The following is a 21980-nucleotide window of genomic DNA, read 5'->3' on the forward strand; positions in this document are numbered from 1 at the left end:
GTGAAGAAGAAGGAGCAGCGAACGAGCCGAGGCCTCTCTTTTGCTGCTGAAGCTTCAACATTTCCTTAGATGATGAGAGAAGGATCCACAGCGTCTGGACATCTGTTATAGTCTCCTCTAAAAACCCACGACCACGATGATCATAGACAACGTGGACGCTCTGAAGTCGTGGCTGGCCAAACTCCTGGAGCCGATGTGAGTTCATAGCATGCTAGCAGAGATGTGTGTGTGATGATGCCTCTAGAATGAACCGTTAGCCTGTTAGCCATGCATGCTAGCCAGTGTGACTGTCTGAGTGATGCGTTGGTATTAATGAACCAACCGTGCTAGTAGTGTGCAGCTGCTGCTAGCCGCAGCAGACAGTCGTGTGTGCGCGTCTGTTCTGCTGTTGGCCCGTGTGTGGCACAGATCAGCCTGGCCAGGATCGGCACGATTTGAGTCACTTACTTCTAAAGTAAAGTTGCAAAAACGGCGCAGTTTGCGGTGTAAACTGCGTCCCAGGCAGCCAGGTTGTTGGTTTAGTTAGCAGCACTAGCAGGAGTGTTTGTTGTGTGCACAGCTTGGTGCTGTTGCTTGCAGGGTTGATGTTCATGTTAGCTAAATGCTGATCACTGTTTACTGAACTCTTGAGGGCCCCACAGAGACACCACTCGTGTGTTACAGATGTTTAAGTGCATCATCTGGGGACCAGGTGACACATCAGCATTCTGCATTGAGGTCATGTAACTGAGTGTACAAATGTATCGGGTCCATTGGTTACAGTGTACAATGTAACCAATGGACCCGATACATTTGTAATGTACACTACACACGGAGTTACAATTGGATACTTTTAACACCGACATTTCTACTTTGTATCGTTCATGAATTGAGACATTGTATGTGATGGATCTCTATAGTTGCGCAACAGTGGCATCTATGATCTGGCTAGTTCTGTTGTCAGTTTGTTTTAAATCACCATAGTGACAAAGTCCCCTCTCCCCCGATGAATTAACAACAGTCTCATTCTTTCTTAAAACTAATAGGAGTGTACACTTGCTGGCTGCATACAATCATGTAGAGATCAGCTTTAAGGTTGGTTCCTTGGTGAGCGTAGCGGACTGGCTGAATAATAAGGATGAAGCAGACTGAGTTTTACGTTAATCTTTATTTCGGAACCCAACGTAGAAACTAGAGCAAAATGTCGAAATGCATCATAATCAATTATCACAAATAAACATGTCATATTTGCAAACATTCATCTTATTATTAGTTGAATGTTTTCCATAGGCCTGCATCACCAATACAATTAGATAATGCATGCATACATAAACCTATCAAAATGCAATCTAAAAAGATGGCAAGAATGACCCTCGGACAATAAAATGCAACAATAAGACCAACATCCCTCAACACAGTACAAGATTGACAAACAATAAAATGATCACCTTTTTCCCCTTCCAGCTCGGCATTAATAAAGTGGCATGTGCAAGTGGCATTTAGATCCAAGGTTGGTTTGGCCATCTGTCCTTATCAGACATAACCTTTCTGTGTACGCTGTTCATCGCTCCACTGCCATTGAGGCTGTTTTATATAATGCTGCTATCTGCAGCCCCAGCTGGGCATCAGCAGCACCACAGGTGATTTAAATCAATTTCAATGTGCAGGAAACAGTCAAAATCTCAGAGACCTGACATATGGGCATATGGGAAGTCTTTCAAAATAAAAGTCTTAGGGACAACACATTGTGACCATGGAAAGCCCCCTCTGGATCCGTTACAGTGAGCAATGGCTAATTGGCTATAGGCCTGTAGACTGGTACAATTAAGAGGTTAGTCTTGGCCGACCAATTAATCGACTATGAGGGAACAGTCCTTTCTAATTAAATGACATAACTTGGAGTAGTGTTTTTCAAAGACTCACAGTTTACTATGCATTAGACCCTTGAGAGGAGTCTACGAATTGGTTCCATTTGTACACTCAGAGTTAGCTGACCCCTTTTTTTTGCATTTGCATGCTTTATTCAGATGGATACATTGAAGAGATAAATAGGAAATGAAGGACATGACATGCAGCAACTGATCCCGCCAGCCAGGAATCAAAATATGTACTTGCCGTCAGGCATTAGAGCCCTTGTGGTATGCACTTGGATGTTGGGGACTTAATATCCCTATTCTTAGTATAACGGACCTGAATCTGTTTTTTGCCCGTCTACAGTACACTAAATCTCTCAGTCTCTGCCAAAAATAGCAGACCCACAGTGTGAGCTTGTAGATCTTGGCGAATGTTCCCCCCAGAATTGGACTTCAAGTTGTTCAGTAGAACTGATGATGTGCGTTGCTCTACAGATGTGATGCGGACCCCTCTGCCTTAGCCAACTATGTTGTGGCTCTCGTGAAGAAGGACAAGCCTGAGAAAGATCTGAAAGCTCTCTGTGCTGACCAACTTGACGTCTTCCTACAGAAAGGTAATATAAAGACTGTATGCGCACTATGCAGTGTTGTTGGCACTCTTGAATGTCCGAAACATTGGACACCACTTTTGAACGATGAATGCTTTCATTGCAGAGACAACAGGATTTGTCGATAAACTCTTTGAATGTCTGACAACCAAGAACTACTTGGGCAACCCTCCTGCCACAGACTCACCCAAGGAGGAAGTAAAACCTGTGGTGGTGAAAACTGAAGTGGTAGAGGTAAGAATTGTAAATGAATAGATTCAGAGTCTGTCTTGTTGTGCATTTTGTATACAAATGTTTAGATTACTAATTGGAATCAACTACACTTATCTCGACTTACAAGTATACCTTAGGGGTACAACAGTTAATTGAACTGATCAATTATTATTATTATTAGCATAAATTAACCATAAAGTAAATTTCCTTTTTTGGTCTCATCCATTTGGTGCTTTTAATTTGATATACTGCTTTACTTTATATATTGTGAAGTACCACCGTGGGTCGGCTGGAGACTGGAAGTTACAGTGCGTTTTAACAGCGGGAGAACAACGGCGAGCCAACTTCATTGGCTATCGCCGAGCGACGTCACCCAAAAGATGAATTATTTTCATCTTTTCGGCCGACGTTCCTCCGCCCACTTTTCGACCATCGCCTGTTCGCCAGCAGTTGCCGGGTCCCATTGGCAAATAATGCACTTCCGGAAAATTCGACTGGCTGTCGCCCGCTGTTAAAACGTACTGTCAGAGTTAACCTTTAAACTTCTGCATTTGTGTATTGTGGTTTTGTTGTGTTTCCCTCTCAAGGCTGAAATTGCCCAGGAGCAGAGAGACGTCAGGCAGAGGAGAAGTCCTCTTAGAAACCGTCCCGACTTCAATGAGGCCAGGTATGGGATCCATCTGACCACCAGCCCGCTTCTGGTTCTCAATCGTTGGGTTGGTGTGATTCTCTGACAGGGTCAAGGACAAAGGGCAGCTTTAATGAAAAAATGCCAGACAATATCTATTCTCAGGTCACGCTATAAGACATTATCTATTCTCAGGTCATAATATATTGGCCATCCTTACCTGAACATCGTAAACAATGGATGGACATTGTCACCAACATTTTGGTTGGTGACAATTTTGGCACACCTGTATGCATGAGACAAATAAACCCTTCTTGATTGACTAACTACATATAAGAGTGTGTATACACGTCTCCACACGTCTCCATGGTTACATGTAGGTAGAGTTGGTTCCTGTGAGACCCAATTTTAGCTTGATTAAGGCCCTGGTGTCCCTGGTCCGTGAAACACGTCACTGTCAAGGACCCTGCACTGGGGATGGTAAAAAAAAAGAAAAGCAAAGATATGGTAAATGGATTAATTGTCATATAAACGGTAAATTTGCACAATGTCCAACTTAATACATAACTTGTAGAGCTGGAAGAATCTGCTTCTAAGTAACACTATGCTAGAGTAGATATTAATATTTATTATTAATTATGCCCACAGTTAAGACAAAATGTGTATCTGCAAAACTAAAAATTTCCTACCTAGACTATCACAGTGAGTGTACTAGAATACTAGATAAACCTTTAGGATTTTGCTGTTGTACACGTATCATGTATCTAAATAACGCGTGCACACAGGAGCCACGACGACAGAAGGCGAGAGGAGCGCAAGCGGCGCGAGCTGGATCGCCACGGGAAAGGCGGCGGCGGCGGTGGTGGTGGAGGAGGAGTAGGCGGACCTGGTGGCGGCGAGTACCACCGGGAGCGAGAGCGCCACGAGCGCCGCAGGGGAAGCCCCCGCAGGCGGAGCTACAGCCGGAGCCGGAGTCGCAGCGGCAGCCGGGGGAAGAGCAGAGAGCGTGAGCACAGAGGAGGCAGAGGAGGTGAGCCTACAGCAGAGCCCAACCCCCGTCCCCACCGCACACTTTTTGTCTCTTGTTTTCTGTCTCCGGAGAACCCTTGTTGTGGCTTTTGTGCAGCGTAGAGGCCTTTTAGGGTCTGAGAGAAGAGCGCTGGACGCGGCGGGTTGCACAGTGTTTTTGTGTCCACGAGGTGCCGTCCGTGCAGACAATGCCGAAGGCTTATAACTGGGGAGTTGACAACATGGACTGGAATTGGGCCTGTTACCTACGAGGTTGTTTGTTCACCACACCGATCAGCTGCTTTTGTCACTTTGTCCACTTCGTGTGGCTAGGGTAACATTTACTGTAGGTGTGTGTTTTAGCTTAACATTTGTTGCTGCTTAACGGCTTTATTTTTTGTTTTTGTCCAAATGTCTGTCTGTTTTCACTGAATATTTGTCTGTACTTTTGTTAACGACATACCCAGAATGGGGACGCACTGGTTCATGTGGTTAATTAGCATCACAGCATTGCCATAGCAACACAAATCTATCTGCATTAATTTAAGAGGACGGTTGAAGAAGCAATGAAGTTGACCAGGTTGAAAGTATGGCGTTGAACCACGGTAATGATACTAAAACAAATGAGCTCAGTTGTCTGACGTTTCTCTGTGCTCTCTCAACAGACTTCAAGTCAAAGTTTGAGGTGAAGAGGGAGGACACCTCTGGCACCTCTTGCTCTCAGCCACAGCCGCACCCCTCCCCTCTCCTTCCAACACCCCAGCAGCACCCGTTCACCTCTCTCTCCTCGTCCTCCTCCGGCACCGGGATCCCGGGCACCGGCGGCGTCCCCATATCTACGCTGGCCCACCTGCCGGACAGCACGACGGACAGCTGGTCCGGCTACTACGGAAACCAGAGGCAAGATGGCGGCAAAGTGTTCAACAGCAAGGGTGCGCCCTCGCTCAAACAGCGCTGTCGGGACTACGATGGTACGACAGACCATTCAGTTTCTTTTTTTATGTGCACATGCGTGTGGTTAATTTAGGGGTTACTGTGTGGCAGCATGAATAATTAACTACAGTTCACAACTTCACGCTAGCAGACACAAACCATATTCAAAACCCACCTGTTTAAGCTGACCTCTGTGTCTTCTGCTGCAAGCTGTACTTTAGTTTTTGCTTTGCTTTTTAACTGTGTTTTGCATCGACTGTTTTTAACTTGTACGGCGACCTTGAGTGACCTGAAAGGCGCCTTATAAATAACATTTATTATATTATTACCTTCAGCTGTGTTTACCGGTCAAAATGGCTGCTGTGGAAGGGAACCATGTTGTATTAGGTTGTTCTGGTTATTGTGTGCCGCTGCTGTGGTCCTTGTTTAGATTGGTGCTAATGACCCCTGTTTAATGTTCTCCCACTGCTGGGTCCACAGGGACATAGCAGTCACGTTATACTTATCTCAGTGTCCCACAGGCTTAAAACAGACCACCAGGGACCAGCCAGCATTTCACAAAAGCCATGAACAAAAAGAAAAAGTAGAGAAAACAAAATAATGTTTGCTCCAGTTGTTGTCTTGCCGTTCTACAATCATACCAGAGTCAGTGAGCCAGTCCTTAGGAGGCACGTCATGAGATGGATTGAATCCTAATACTATTTTAGATTGTGCTAATTTAAAGGACAACTTTGGGTTTTTTCAACCAAGGTTCATGTTTTAGGTTATTAGAGAAAGTAAAAGATGAGTATTCATTTTTTTTCATTTGCTGCTTTCTTCCATTTTAGCGATTTTAGCAATTTTTGACAGGGCATTTGAACATGGGGCTAAATATGTATTTACGGGTGACCTGTTTGTGCTCAACACTGTCTCTTCCTCTCTCTCCTTTTTTCAGAGAAAGGTTTCTGTGTCCGCGGTGACCTATGCGCTTTCGACCACGGCAACGACCCCCTCATCGTGGACGACGTGACCCTGCCGGCTATGATCCCCTTCCCACCTCCGCCCGTCGGGATGCCCCCCCCTGCCGGCATGCCCCCCCCTGCCGGCATGCCCCTGCCCGCCGGCATGGCCCCTGCGGGCATGCCCATGCCCCCCATCACAGAGCCCCCGCCTTCCCTCCGGATGCCCTCCATGCCCCACTACGGCCAGCCACCTCCACCCGGGGTCTTCCCCTTGACTGGTAAGCACTGCTTTGACATTGGCTACGTTTATACATGCACAGAAATCCAATCCAAAACATATCGAACAAGAAGACACATACCAGCTACGCTATTATCGGATTAGCCTGAAAACCAGACGAATCTGCCTGTGCAATATTTTTTCAATAACAGCCATTGGCAAATTTTGTCTGGCCCCGGTCGGTTGTGATTGGACTTTTCATAATTTGCCCCATGGAAATGCAGGTTCCATGCAGAGATTCCAGACTAATATCTACACGCAGTACGCACTGATATTGGTCTGGCCATGCCAGGCAGATATCGGCTATCGTTGCCGTCGGGCAGAAACCTTATATACAATCTCCATAAATGGATGCCCTAGTTTATTGTACAGCAGAGTTACACAAATAGTTGCGGAACTAGACGACCAATGAGCTCACAACGCGTTGGGATGCAGTTTCCATTGGAACAAAGGTTATTTCATTTCCTAAAGCGTATTAGTTTCGAACATAAAATGTTTCCGCCTAACAGCGACAATATGGTCTTTATACTGTATGTAATCTTTTTTTACAACCCACATTCCAATGTCCTTGTGTCTACTGTATGTGACCACAAATACACTGATTTCATGCATAACTTGGCTTAACCCATTTTGGGCGGGAACCCCTTTTGGTGTTGGCTATTGAAAAATAGCAGATCTACAAGCGCAACGGGCTTGTAGGTCTGCTATTTTTGAAAAATCGAAGAACGACGGACATAGAAACATAGCTTTTTCAGAAAACTGTCAGGAGGTAGAAGACATTTTTAGAATCTGATCTCAGGTCAGAATGGGTTAAACGATAAATTGTTATTGCATGCAATTCCCACACAGAGTGCCTGAGTATGGCTGCGACGCATTGTGAGCTCATGAATCTGCCATATTCTGTTGGACACTCTGGCACGCAACTAGGTCTAAATCAGCCTTACCGTTGAGGCATCAGCTAAGGTCCTGTGTCTCCTTCAGGGCCCCCACTGATAGAAACCCCCACCCGCCAGTCGGCCATCACCGCCGCCGCTCCCATCGGACCGCCTGGTGTGGGGCTGCCGCCGCCTCCTCTTCCTCCTCTTCCTCCTCCGCCTCCTCCTCCTCCTCTGTCCTCCTCGCCATCTGTGTCTCTGCTTCGTCCCCAATATGTCCAGTCTGAATGTAAGCAGCGATGCTTCTTCTCTTCAGATTGGGACTGTGTCTTTGGGGGAGGCACTTGCCGTCATTTGTTTTTGTCTGTTTGTTTTGTGTTTTTCCATTTAAGTAGATTTTATGCTTTCGTGACAGGAGTTTTCTCGTAAGCACTGACTACACACATGTAGGCTTTGGCCATCTTTTGGCCTGAGGGTGGCACCTTTTATAAATATGAGGGATTGAAGGTAGATAAGAGCAGTCAGTAAATCAGAAAATGAATAACTTCTTACCAATGAGTATGAGGTTCTATTTTTCTTTAACATTTTATGCTGTCCAGACTGAGACATCGGTCCTGGAAAGTGAATTTCTAAGTTGCGATTTTTGGCCTTTCCAAAATGGATAGGCTACCACTCTGAACATAGCCCGAGTTGGTCCTATTTTGCAAACAGGGACATTTGCTTATGCTGTGATTTGAACTCGACCCCATCCCATAAATTATAAATGACTACATATATCCAAACGTCATTACAGGGGCCATTGCACACAGTTCATAATTCTCAGCATGTATCCTAGCATTGTGTCTTAACCCATTCAGGACGGGAACCCCTTTTGGTGTTTTACTCCTTCAGGACGGGAACCCCTTTTGGGGTTCTTGCTATGTACAGTATATTAGCAGCATAAAAAATGCAAATTTTGAACTAATTGGATTTTTTCAGAAAACTTAATTTTAGAATCGGCCTCAGTCCTAAATGGCTTAATTCCTACAATGGAATTGTAGCAGGTGTTCAGTATGTATGCATATCCATTTATACAAAGTGTGCGCATATATATCTGTGTTTTAAAGAAAACATCATTATTCAATCTTGTAAAACATCTGTATGTATGTATGTCTGTCTCTCTCCATTAGATAACTACGACCCAGAGGGCTACAACCCAGAATCTCCAGGTCTGACAGGAGCGGGTCGTAACCAGTACCGTCATTTCATCCCTCGGGTCCAGACCCAACGCTCCAACCTCATTGGCCTCACCTCAGGAGATGGACAGAGCTCCAGAGGTATAGTCGTCCTCATAGGCCTGGCATAACACGCATAGCATTTCATTTCAAACGGCCTAGCCTAGAATAATAGTGATAGTCCTATCACGTTTTTTGGGGAGTGGTGTAAAGCACTGTTTCCCAAACAGTGGCTACAGTGGCTCGGCACCCGTTTGTGGGTCGCAAACACATTTTTATGGGTCGCTTAGTTTTTGTGTTTCCTACATTGTTTTTAATTATTATAATTAAAAAGAAAAACAAAACATTCATAAAAAAGTTTTCATAAATTAATACCAATTTAAATGATTTTTTTGAAGTAATTTCTTGAATAAATAGAAGTAGTGAAAATAGCATCTATTTTGTGCAGCGTTTACGGTTCAGTGATGTGAATAGGTTTTCAATGTAATGAGTCCCGGGATGCAGGGATGGTCTTTTAGATGAGTCCCAGGGACATTTTATGAGTTCCACTTGAACAACATTACTGTACATGCTGAGTACAGTAGTGCATCCCGTGGATGCAGAGGTCGTTGTTTTATTGAGTCCCTTAACTATAACCTGCGTTTTGAGATGCAAAATGCACCCTATTTTAATCTCTGACGGTTATGAGCTTATAGCTCGGCTGTTATCATAAGTTTGGGTCCCGAGCAACTGTCTAATCTCTCTTTGGGTCTCCACCTATAAAGTTTGGGAACTACTGGTGTAAAGTAACTACGTGCATTTACTCAAGCACTGTACGTACTGTAAGTACAATGTTGAGGTGTCAGTTCCAGTTTTTAGCAGTTTCTATTCCACTACACCTCAGTACTTGAAGTAAATTTAGAATACCAGACTTTTACTTTTGTGATATTGATACTTAAGTAAAGAATGTGAATAGCATTTCCACTACTGCTTTTGCGTAGATAAATGTTGATTTGACGAACAACACTACCTCCATATCCCGCCTTCCCGGGCATTTCAAAATAGGTGAACATTCGGTGAAAATAGTCTATCTAGATTTGCTATTTTCGGTTTCAATCATGTCATTGTGATTTTTGTTGTGTTATATTATCTAGCTGCCAACATAGTGATACAGACAGAACCTGCGGTCGCCGCCACCCCTGCCATCAGCAACACATCACGCTTCGTCGTCGAGCAGGACAACAGGAAGAGACCTATGGGACTGGGAGCCAGTATCACTGAAGCGGGCGGACCGGCCGCTAAAAAACCCTGGATGGACAAGTAAGGACTCGCCACGACACAGGGTGGTGCTATACATTTTAGTTTGTGTTCAGTGGTCACTGGTCATTTCAAACAAGATTACAGACCCCCATTGATGGAAGAACATTGGCTCTAGTTCAGAACGCTAACTTTCCAGGAAGAGAGAGGCTTAATCATATGGGTATTAAAACATCCGCGATATACAAATGCAAGAGGGTGTAGTTGTCTTTGTATGACTCCGATAAAAATCAACCCTCATCTCAGACTACACAGTTTGTACCCACTAGCCACAGATCTAGATCCCATACTACTGATTGCAATTTCTAGTAACTACCGGCTTTCTCTTTTCCTGGCATTTTCTTTCCAATTTGTCTACCAGCAAACCAAAAGATATCTGTACACCAACACTTTTATCTCTCTCACGCTCTCGACCTGTTGTTTTTATTCAGGCCTAGCTTCAACAACCAACACAAGGGCATCTTCCCTAAGAGGAACCACTACATCAACACCAAGTTGGAGGTGCGCAAAATCCCCCGGGAGCTCAACAACATCACCAAGCTCAACGAGCACTTCAGCAAGTTTGGCACCATCGTCAACATCCAGGTAACGTCGGTGAAACACACCATGTCTTGACTTAGAGCCGGAAGTTACACTATTGGAGCTGTTAAGACTTATTGGATGAGTGATACGTTGTGGTTCAATCTAGCATTGAACCACAACGCTTTTTTATTGATATCAAACAAAAAATAAGAATTCCGATTCTGTGAAGAAATTGTTTTGTCATGCGAATGCAAACACTTGTCTGCCTTTAGGTGGTGTTTGGCGGGGACCCAGAGGCGGCGCTGATCCAGTACACGGTCAACGAAGAAGCCAAGCGGGCCATCTCCAGCACAGAGGCCGTCCTTAACAACCGCTTCATCCGCGTCTACTGGCACCGTGAGGCTGGGGTCGCCAACACGGGACCCCAGCAGCTGGAGCAGAGTTCTGGAGTGACTCAGGGAGTGGTGCCGGGCCCCAGCCTGGGACCACAGCACAGCCTCTTGCATAAGGTTAATACAGGGAACAGAACCACCCATTAAGACCTGAGGCCGATTCTACTATTGCCTTCCAAATCAGTTCTCAAACTGTTTTTGTATTTCAAAATTATTAAAAAAGCTTTTCAAACACTCAAAAATAGCAAATGTACAAGCTCACAAATACATTTAATTTGGACCTACAGGTATACATGAGTTTAAAAGTTGGATAAAGTGGTTAACTGGGACAATTGAGAACTGGATTTATTTGCCAAATAGTTATGATCCAGTGTCTCGCTATGTGACCATGTGAAAATGGCTGTCATAATCTCACAAATGATTTGACAAATCAGTGCCATACTTTTTATGCATGCCACGCTGCCAGTAGGCCACAGAAATATCCATCTCTTTTCTTTCTTTTTTTCAACATTTCATAAATGTTTTAATATTTAACTTTCATTTCATAATGGAAGCCAAATCTGATATGGCACCGCTTTGCTATATGAAATGCCAAGCCATCATACCACATCGAAACAGTTTGACCTACTTTATTTTCCGTAGTAAGATTCCGTAGCAGGGAGCAAGATCCTCGATGCATTTCCCACACCATGAACATATTGTTTTGTTCATTCTCCACAGGGGATCAAGCAACACAACCCGGCAGCTTACGTGCTGAACAAAACCATTCCCAACAAGCACCGGCTACTGGGAGCAATGGGGCCGGTGGCGGCCAGCAAGCTGGACGGCTTGCACCCCAGCAGCACGGACCCTGCCGCGGTATGACTCGCTCTCTCCTCTGTGTGCACACGTGATTGGACTGCATAACCAGTGTTTTTGGCAGCAAATTTTGATTTTAGTCATAGTCTCTTGAATAGTTTTCATTTATCTTTAGTCACATTTTAGTCACCTGGAATGTTTTAGTGTTAGTCTAGTTTTAGTCTGCTAAATCTCAAGAGTTTAGTCTACAGTTGATTTATTAGTCGACTAAAATGTATTTTGTCGGGCCTTGATGCTGTCGTAATGACTGATTTTACACAACGCGTCACACTGCAACACCATTTTTTCCATAAGTTTCCATTTAGTTTTGGTTACTGAAAAAAGGTAGTCGAACATGTTTTGTCATATTGGTTGAAAAAAGAATGGCCTAGGTCAAAGAACATGTGTTGCTGTAAAGCAACTTTATTTTAACCAATCTGTATGGCAGTGTATGTTCATGCATAATATCTGTAGTGGTTGGAGGTGTGCAGTGGTTTTACAGTAGGTGTACAGTAGGTGGTCTCCCTGCTCTTCCATTGAGTAATTTAGGACATCTACTGGTTGCGAGAGGTATTGCCTGAAGCTCAAAGCACAATCTCCCCTGCCCAAAGCAGGCTTTCTGTAGAAAGGTCCACCCTTGCACGAGAGACGCGTTATTGTAGTAAATTAGTGCTTTCTTCCTGCCGAGAATGTTGGGTTTTACGTGACGGTCGTCTGCCATTACATTGGCATCTTTATCTGAAGTCCTTGAGATTGCTCTAAAAAACATGTTCTCATCAAATCTGTCTTCCGTGTCTCCTAGGTGTCCACATCAGCGTTGACGGCCACCCAAAAGGGCCCCTACGCGTCCATGGCCCACAAGTCCTCCAAGAGCCTGGGGAAGACGGGGAAAGCACTGGAAGCACAGGAGGCCCAGAGGAAAAAACAGGCAGGTTCATGGGTTCATCGTCCTGCTAGACTCCAGAGGAAACCTAGCATCTCTATTCGGGGGACAAACATTTGGCAAACAATAGCAGGTCTACAAGCTTGCAACGCTTCTCAACATGACATGTTGTGAGCTTGTAGATCAGCTCTGTTTTTATGCAGAAATCTACAAGCTTTTGATGCGTTGTGAGCTTGTAGGTTAATTTCTGCAAAGAGCTTTGGTGATGAGGGGGGGGGGAAAGGGCTCCACCAAACGTTGCTGCCCACATCAGTAAATATTTATATATATGTATTTGTCCAGGAGGCGATGAAGCTCCAGCAGGACATGAGGAAGAAGAAACAGGAGATGTTGGAGACCCAGATCGAGTGTCAGAAGGTGAGACAAACTGTGGCGGAACACAATCAGTGCTCCTAGAGAAGCAAAATGGAACAATGTACTTTAAAGGTGGCATGGCTAGACAACATTCAGCCACTAGATGTTGCACTAAACTCCACATCACAGCACCTTTTATATAGTCAGAGTCACATCTATAAAGGCAACACTCCTGCCATTTACAGGGCCTTCCTCCAGGGAAACATAAGTGTCCCCAACTAAAACCGAAGCAATGTGGATAATGACTACAGCTTACAGTAGAGCAACCAACAAATATTCCATGTTTGAATATAAACAATAAAATAACTTTAGTATATAAAAAATGAAGGTTCAAATTTATATTAAAATGATAAAATAATCAGCCTCATGATGCATTATCGTTGAATATGTTTTTTTATAGTGGATTCAATCAATTTGTTCGATCAACCTCTTGCACCACCATTTTGATTTTCCCGTATAGGCGCTGATAAACCGCCTGGAGAAGAACAGGGGGATGAAGCCAGAAGACCGAGCCAACATCATGAAAACGCTCAAGGAGCTGACGGAGAAGATCTCGCAGCTACAGAACGAGATGAACCCGGCCTCCCAGGCCGCCAACCAGCCCAAGACCAAGACAGACGTGAGTTACCCCTGACTCGCCTCACCACACACTATATACACTTGGGGTTCAGATTGTAGTGATTCTGGTTCCTTAAACCAATTAAGACTGAGACCACTACAAAATATCAAGGAATAACGTGTTCCTTCCACTCGCTACGTCCGACCGGGGAAACTCCCCCAGTCAGTGAAAAGAAGCAGCTTGGACTTGATCGTCATGCATAGAAGGAAGCATGAGGTCAGTCCGCTGCCCCCTAAGGTTGGCAGAGGAAGTGTAGCGCCCAGGATTACACTAGGTGAAAAAGTTATTTAAAAAAGAAAAAGGACCCCAGAAATGATCTGTATTTGGTTGCTGACCCCCATCTGAAAATATGGACCCCCCCCCCCCAAACAAAGATAAGAGTTAAAAATGTTTGCTGTGAAAGAATATATATTCCAAGAATTGCACACATTTTCACGACTTTTCAAAAGTGGTTAAAAGCTATAAGGTGACACAGATGCGTTCCAGTCCTTAATTTTTATGTGTTAACGATTCTCGGTAGTCTCGTTATTAAAGGTCATACTATTTCCAATTCATACAACCCATAAAAGAGCCTAAGAAACGCGCACATTCTATATCTCGGAAGGAAGTTGAGCAGGTTTATTTTTTTACAGTGTTCAGAAACAAGAGGGCAACATTTTGCTGAAAAACCCAATTGCTGCATATGGGCTAATGAGGTACATGGTAAGTAAATGAGTAGCCCTACGAAGCGACAGTTCCTGAGCCATGTGGCCAATGGTTCAGGAGCCTATCTCCTGTTTCTGTAGCGTGAAACATCTATCTTGATGTACAAGTACACCCCCTGGACGTGATGTACAAGTACACCCCCTGGACGTGATGTGCAAGTACACCCCCTGGACACTATGTACAAGTACATCCCCTGGACAGGACGCTAGTATGTTGCAGGGACTTATCCCCCATCCAACCTTTGATGCTGCTGACTACCAAGCACGGTGCCATTATTGTAGTCTTTGGCATGACTCGGCTAGGGATTGACTCCGACCTCCAAGAGATTTTGTGGAAAAAGGGAGGAGACCCAAGTATAGACCCCTGGGGGTACACCTGCCAAGGAAGTGCGGTATGTAGGGTTTAAGTGGTCAAGGGTGTGACACAAAGTATGCTTAAGTGGATGACGAACAAACCTTGCGAAGTTCCCAGCTTCATTCCACGTGTCCCATTCTATTACATAATGTGAATCCAGGCCCAGAAGGAGCTGTTGGATGCTGAGTTGGACTTCCATAAGAAGATGAGCTCTGGAGAGGACACCACAGACCTGAGAAGGAAACTAGGACAGCTGCAGGTGGAGGTAGGGTACACGCCAGTGTTGTTGATGCCATACTGCAATTTCTAAATCTGATACGAAACCTCAGAAGGCAACATTTTGTTGGAGACACATGGAGAGGGTAACGATCGGTCCGACCAGGCACAGTGCTCACCAAATAAAAGTAATTCTGGTGTTGCATTTCCCCCCATTGGTGGAGAATTGGTGATTTGCAAGAGTGGCACAATGCTAGACGTCGATTCACACATGTTCAGACTGGTAGACGAGCACCAGTGCACTGAAAAGCTGACACTGTATATGTCTGCACGGCCCATTAGTGTCAGAAAAGAAATGCAGTGTGGCATTTTGGATTAGAAGCTGGCAAAAGAGAATAGAAAATGGATACAAAATAAGACTTTATGAGATTATCCGACAACCTGATGGGCTTTGCTGTGTGGTGTTGAGAGTGGATATGTAATGAATGCTGGCGCTATAGACACAACCAGAAAACAACAGTGTTTACACATGTTCCGCTCAGCTTGATCACATGTAGAATTACTGGTATGGTGTATATTTATGACCAAAGCTCCTTCTAAGGCAAACACCATGACCGTGAACTCTCACACTCAAAAGCAAGACGCATAGATGCCAAGAACATGGCTTGTGTTCGCAAATCCCCATCTGACACGAGTGCCACCGCCCTCACTCTTCCTGCCCTGCGGGGTTTTAAATTAGCTCCATTGTTAAATATGCATGACCCCACCCCATCCAACCCCTAGCCTCATTCTGCACATTAAACTGCAGCCACTTAAGCAAGCCCAGAGGATTGTCTGCTAAGGAACCAAATAAAGATGCCGCTTGCCAGACTCGATAGAGGCACGCCTCATTAAAGTTTGAGCCGCCACTCTTCGTGTAGAGACTCGAGGAGGTGATGATTGGTGTGCGGGGAGAGAGTGGGTGAGGAAGGGACTAAATGGATGGGAGGAGAGGCTGTGAGGTTCTGGCATGACGGAAGATGTCACTTTAAAAATGGAGGAGTGACAGCCATTTGTAAAGAAGGGAAGGAGAGAGGAAGTGTTTGGTGTATTTAGACTTGACCAGGTGCCAAATGTGTTTTTGTTTTTTTTGTTTTAGGAGAATGGGGACTAGAATTTCTTTCTTTATTGATATAGCACTGTGTACAGTGTAGGCGTGAGACAGGCTATCTGAGAGGGAGACAGTGTAGGAAAGACGGACAATAGAACGCTGAGAAGGAGACAGTGTAGGAGTGGCAGACAGTAGGAAAGTTGAGAGGGAGACAGTGTAGCAGGAAAGCTGAGAGGAAAACGGCATAGGAAAGACGGACAGCAGGAAAGCTGAGAGGGAGTTGGCATTGAAGAGACGGTAGAGGGAAGGATCTGTCAAACTGAAGACTAAGTGCATTTTAACTGACACTGACAAGCTACTATAGTGTAATAGATTGATTGTGATGACCATTCCTACCACACTGGCCAGCTCAGATTTCATTGCTGAAATATGGTTTTGTGTGTGTGTGTGTGTGTGTGTGTGTGTGTGTGATGAAGCCATTAATGTCTTCATGTATCAATGAACGACGGCAACGCATTAAAACCGGGAAAGCATCTGTGTCATTTTTCTTCCTGCGATGGCTGTTGAAAAATTTCGAGCTGTACAGCTGCTATTTTTTAACATTTTTTTAAAATCTTGAAGGTATGAGAATTACAGATTTTGTTAAACCTCCTCTTCCAGGCGACGTGGCTGGGTCTGATCCGACCTCCTGGGGGTCGGGGCCGGGCTAGAGGGAGGATGGCCTTGGATCCCGGCGCTGGGCACGTGGGCCACTGCCGGGGACGGAGCAGGGACATGATGTCCCGGGGCGGGGTCCTGAACCGCATGTCGGTGGACCACAGAACCCGGGCCCTGGCCATCCTGGGGGTCACCCAAGAAGAGAAAGAGGAATTGATGCCGCACTTTGTGGTAAGTACAGGAAATGACCGTACGTTTACAAACAGGTTCAAGAGCTATAATACCTGCCATTGGAAAAGAGTTCATCATTAGCGAGAGTTGTTACTCGGCTAAATCCACCCACCGACTGGGACCGTATGGATGCACAAGGCATGTGCACTAACTATCAAACTCCAAAAAACGTTAATAAATACCCTAATTGTGGCTGTCTTCACATGCTAATGGTCAATGCCCATGTGCAAGTTCAGATCAATTGCTCCACCCATTGAGGAGAAAAATGCAGATCGGACGGGAGGACATAGGTTCCTTCATTTTATTAGTGCAGTCAGGGTTCCTGATAAAATGTCTGGAATTGTGTAAGTGGGGACACTGTGACCCCATTGTTCTCAGCCTTAAATCAAGCACATCACGCCTCGCTCATCGCTTGTTTTTCTGTCCCAGAAATTTGGCGAGATCGAGGATCTGCGTGACCAGGACGCCACCAGTGTGGTGATGACCTTTAAGACCCGAAGCGAAGCAGAGAATGTAAGTCACGCAGAACAGAACATCACTCCCTCTCACATATCTCTCTCAACGGCAAACACGTTCTAAGAATTGTCATTTGTTGGCTTGTTTGCATAAACATATTTGGCCAAAAACAGTTACTATTTATATTTGAATGTGCTATTGAATAGAAAACAGATTATCAGATCAGATAGGCCAATAGGTTTTATGGCGTTCAATACATCCCACAATTTATTGCGATATCTGTTAATGAAGCAGATGGCAGTTCTACAAGCTCACAACCTTTAGATCGGCTATTTTTGGTCCACGACACTGGCACGCAACTACGTTTAAATCATGCGTTACTCAGTGCTGTCTGTGTAGAAAAGAGTGATTGTGTTCAGCCACAGCTTAATCACACACCCCACACACCACCTTGCTTCTTTAGGCAGCAAACCAAGGGGCCAAGTTCAAAGGTCGCGTGTTGCAGATATCATGGTACAAGCCCAAGGCGCCATCTGTCTCAGCTGAGCCAGAGGAAGAAGAGGCGAAGGAGGAAGACAATGCGGTATGACACTCTTCATCACTTTCACCACTTGATTGTTATTGCGCATGACAAATAGTGAAAATAGCTGATCTACGCAGATTCGTCTTTCAAATACTGGTAAGAAATGCATTGGCGTTTTGGTAGTTTCGCATCGCATTGGGTACTAATTTCTCTGAATCCCACAGGAGGAGAGTAGCTCTTATTTGCCTGAAGAGGAGGAAGAGGAGGAGGAAGACGAGGATGAAGATGACGATTACGAGAGCCGGAGACGATTATGGAGACGATGAAGGCCAAGCCAAACCGCAAAGCCCTTATTCTACTCACAGATGGCCGGTTCTCTTCTTTTCGTCCTGAGTTGCTGCGACTTGAATTCACCTTTTTACTTCTTTTCCAGTGTTTTGAGGCTTCTAATGAATGACTAATGTCTTGACTTTAGTTATTTGTGTAAAGAAACCTGGAGGGCAAAGCTTTTTTTTTTTTTATCCCTTGACTTGACGGAAGGCATATTTAAAACGTCTCACTTTTGCTGAGAATGATTAAGTGTTAAGTTGTACTTATAAATAGAAAACAAATCTATATGTCTGTACGTTTTCAGTGTGGTTTAAGCAGATGATATCAGTAATGCACAACATTTGTGTCTACTGTGAATAGGTATTTTTATACATATTTAAGCTATCCTCTATCGTTCCCACAGTTTTGTTCCTAACCTGGGGACAGCGATCTTAAATAGGACCCCCCCCACACACGCACCCACCCACACCCAACTACCTAAAGTTACCGTGCCGTCCCTGTACCGCTGTAGTGGGGTATGATCATCCACTATCTAGTGCTAAGAGTTTATGAACTGAAAGTGTGCATTCATGAAGCATCCAAACATACATTACTACCACCAGCCTACGTGAATATGAGTACAGGCAATATCACCATATTCTCATGTCAGCCATGTTGAGCGAAATGGCTGCCCTGTGAATATGGTACCAGTATGGGGTGTTGATACTGTATTACAACTGCATATGTCTTTTGCACCCGAATGTCACAAACCATGCCCTCCACGCTGTGAGGGCACGGTGTCACCTGCCTTGACAACAAGGCAGGTGCAAGCAGTTGTGCAGGTGAGCGAGTGCCTGGTCTGAGCCCCCAATGGCCTGTTTTAGCGGACTTGCTTAGCTACATAATGTAAAGAGACTGGCTGCGAGCTAGCGCATGCAAGTGAGGACAGCGTAGCCAGCGGAAAAAACAGCGGGCTGTTTTTTGGGTGCAAAAGGCATTCCAGCATCACAACTTTAGCACAGGTACAGAGCAGTGGGCAAAGGTTCGAGAGACAAACCCTAAACAATGTTTACAAATGGCATCCCCTCTTGATTGATTTTGTTTTTCCCGACTTGACGTCTGGTGCCACTTTCTGTACATATTAGCCTAAATAATTACGTGGGTGTTCCACATTTTTCTAGTGTGACCATTTTTGAGTAATAGGCTTCATGCATAGCTGTAGTCCAGGGTTTCCCTGAAGGTGGCATACCGTGTCATGCTCCGTTTGGTTTTCCCATCGCTTTGTTTGGCTCGGCAGCAATCAATCAAATGAGCCAATCAATGGAGAATGAGCTGTAAATTGGTATCGCAACCTTCTGTAAACCCAGGACTCCAGTTTGGCACAGAGCCGTTCCCCAGTCGATGTCCTGGCCGTCCAAGAGGCCTGTCACTGTCAGGACAAGGATCACGTCACCCATGTCAAACATTTCTGACATCTATAGACGGGTGTTTGAATGTAATATTGAACATTTGATTTTAATATATAATTTCCTTCTCGCCTTACATAATCAGCTCAAGGCTGGATTTTTACAAGACTTTGTGATTTACTTTTGTAAATTTTGTAAATGTTTGAAAGAGAAATTACTGTTGATACTTTTTTTTTAAAATAATTATTTTGTCTTTCATTTTTAAGTTTTGAGCGAGTGGGGTTTAGGTCAGGGGGCAAAGAGTCGTGTAGCAGTGTGGTTTTAGTGCTAATCCAGCCCATGTACTTTGTAACGTCACCCAACAGTCATTTTCTGTGAACATTTCACACTTCTCCGTGCAGTTGAATATTGGTTTCTGAAAGGTCATCGTGATTCACGCACAGTGCTGCAGAGTCTGTAGAATAAAGTCAGCAAGACGGCGCCCTAAGAGACAAGCTTTTAAGAAAGTGCCCCTTTTGGTGACAAAAGCTATATTTTGTATTTTGTCTTGCGTATACTGTATTTAGTAATCATCGGGTGGGAGAAATTCTTAATCTCGTAACACAGTAGACCCATATGACAAGTTAATACTTTTCTGTCTAGATGTGTTTTGTTTTGTGAGAGTGATGTGTTCACAGTATTTGTTATTATACAACCCTATCATCTGCTACTAGAGCCAGTTGCCAGGCTATCCCAAGTCACAATACCAAAATATGGTGATATATTACTGCTTATGTCAACAAGGCACGGAACCCAACCTCCTGTTTTACTCATACATAGATAGGTAGAAAAGATGGCCCCGTTTTCAGCCTGTGTGGAAACCTAGTCATCATTCAGAGAACCACATTGTTATTGTGGAAGTAGAGGTTAACAGCTAACGAGAGCACTTTCTATTTCATTTGTGAATGTACAGTGATACACTACCATTCACCTTTAGTTATACGTAAAGGTATACTGTAGAACTTCCTGACGATCCTTTTTTTTTTTTTGGTTCTGCTTTATCTCATCTTTCCTCCTAGAGATGTACTGTTTGCTATAATATTTGAGTTACATATCTCACAGAATGCAGTCTGGTATCTCATGGCCTTCGCCAGTGACCTAATCACCTTGTATTACTAAGTAATATAAGCTCCACTAATTCTCAGCTGAGGGGTGCATGTTTTATTTTATAGTCGATGTTGATTAATTCTGCTTTGAAACTTACAGGTGGCAGATTTCAAGGCCCTCTACATTTAAAATAACATACATCAGGGTGTAAGCGAGATACCACACCATTTGCCAGAGCCTATACAATAAACTTATTTTAAACAGTGTGGAGCTGTAATATGTTAAACTTTAGATTTTTTTAATTTACAAAGGCAGCTCCAAGGCGCACAAGATTATCCGTTTTCAGTTTGCAGGAATCGGCTGTCCTTTTCTATTTTTTAGAAAACTTATTTCATTTAAGAGCATTGATTGAAAAATGCTTGAAATAGTTTGGTTAGATTAGATCACTGGCGGTAGCCTTTATATAAGGAATGATCTACTTTCAAGCTTGTGTAAATGAAGTTTCAGAAAGGATGTCCGTCTCTCAACCCTAATGCCTAGTTAATGCTCCTTCGTATCATCGTATGGTGGTGTTGCAGTCGCGCACTGGAAATAGCCGATCTGCATGATACAACACTGTTGTACGCCGAAGTATAGATTGGACTTATCTTTTTGTACTATACTGTATGCTACTATGACACAACTGTAAAAATGTAAAACATTTATTGGATAATAGTTTTGGATTTGTTACTGTTTATATTTGCAGGATGTGGATGTATTTTCTTGATTTATTCTGTTTGTAAAAACAAAGGATTTCTAATTTACTAGCATGTCTGCTTTTGCCAATAAAGATGAAGGAATGGGTTGTGTTGAGAGTGATCAAGAAAGGAAAAAAAAACACCTAAGAATTCATATGAATTGGAAACTCAAAACATATATTTTTTAAATATCTGATTTAAAAGATTAAAAAAGAAAAAAAAAGATTGCTCAACATTGGTGGGGGAAAAAAGAAACCATTCCGCAATATTACCTTGAAATCTTGTGTCGTCTCCTTTCTTTGGTTCCTACCCTTTGACATCACAATGTACAGATTTAGAAGGTAGGGTATTTTGTGATATATATATTTTTGTGTTTGTTTAGTAACTTCTCTCCAGCCCTTAATTTAAACAGAAAATACATTTTCAGTGTGGTGCACTGGTAAGGTCCATGAAAGTAGCCTTTGAGGAGGAGATGGATGTTCAGCAACAGTCTTAACAGTAGTTCATTGCACAGGATGACAGGGAGGCACCATAGATCGATAACTCTTAATTGTAATAGGCATACTAATACTGTCACTTTACCTAAAGTAAAGTGCCGTCATTTTTACACTTTTTCTGTTCTATGATGGGGTGCACACTTATTTTGGGCTAGTACTCAAAGGAGCACCTGCCCATGTAGTTTGGTGCGGGGGGGTACAGACGTTCGTATCCTGCCACA

At 43.9% G+C, this 21980-nt stretch overlaps 1 protein-coding gene across 3 annotated transcripts; it reads left to right on the plus strand.

Moving 5' to 3' along the window:
- The first annotated feature begins 10 nt into the window (after nt 1-10).
- On the plus strand, nt 11-21535 carry rbm27 (RNA binding motif protein 27). Of its 3 annotated transcripts, XM_080779977.1 has the most exons (21): nt 11-195; nt 2328-2446; nt 2547-2674; nt 3241-3320; nt 4067-4311; nt 4955-5260; nt 6157-6441; nt 7422-7604; nt 8485-8631; nt 9663-9828; nt 10257-10410; nt 10620-10856; nt 11460-11597; nt 12379-12504; nt 12802-12876; nt 13334-13492; nt 14712-14816; nt 16518-16745; nt 17175-17258; nt 17665-17784; nt 17949-21535. In XM_080779977.1, exons 1-21 carry the CDS (start codon nt 137-139, stop codon nt 18048-18050), a joined length of 3246 nt encoding a protein of 1081 aa, XP_080636103.1. In that variant the 5' UTR covers nt 11-136; the 3' UTR covers nt 18051-21535. The 3 variants fall into 3 exon arrangements, with proteins under 3 accessions (XP_080636103.1, XP_080636104.1, XP_080636105.1); XM_080779978.1 differs by lacking the exon at nt 14712-14816; XM_080779979.1 differs by lacking the exon at nt 7422-7604.
- The last annotated feature ends 445 nt before the right edge of the window (nt 21536-21980 follow it).

Source organism: Protomyctophum bolini (assembly GCF_963924005.1).
Source record: "Protomyctophum bolini genome assembly, chromosome: 13".
In the NCBI taxonomy this organism is placed as follows: Eukaryota; Metazoa; Chordata; class Actinopteri; order Myctophiformes; family Myctophidae; genus Protomyctophum; species Protomyctophum bolini.

Excerpts from the sequence above, each read along its gene's own strand:
- rbm27 (XM_080779977.1), top strand. The coding sequence starts at position 137 with ATGATCATAGACAACGTGGACGCTCTGAAGTCGTGGCTGGCCAAACTC. Across the intron at positions 2,675-3,240 it reads TGAAAACTGAAGTGGTAGAG|GCTGAAATTGCCCAGGAGCA; the intron begins GTAAGAATTGTA and ends TTCCCTCTCAAG. Across the intron at positions 17,785-17,948 it reads CGAAGGAGGAAGACAATGCG|GAGGAGAGTAGCTCTTATTT; the intron begins GTATGACACTCT and ends TGAATCCCACAG.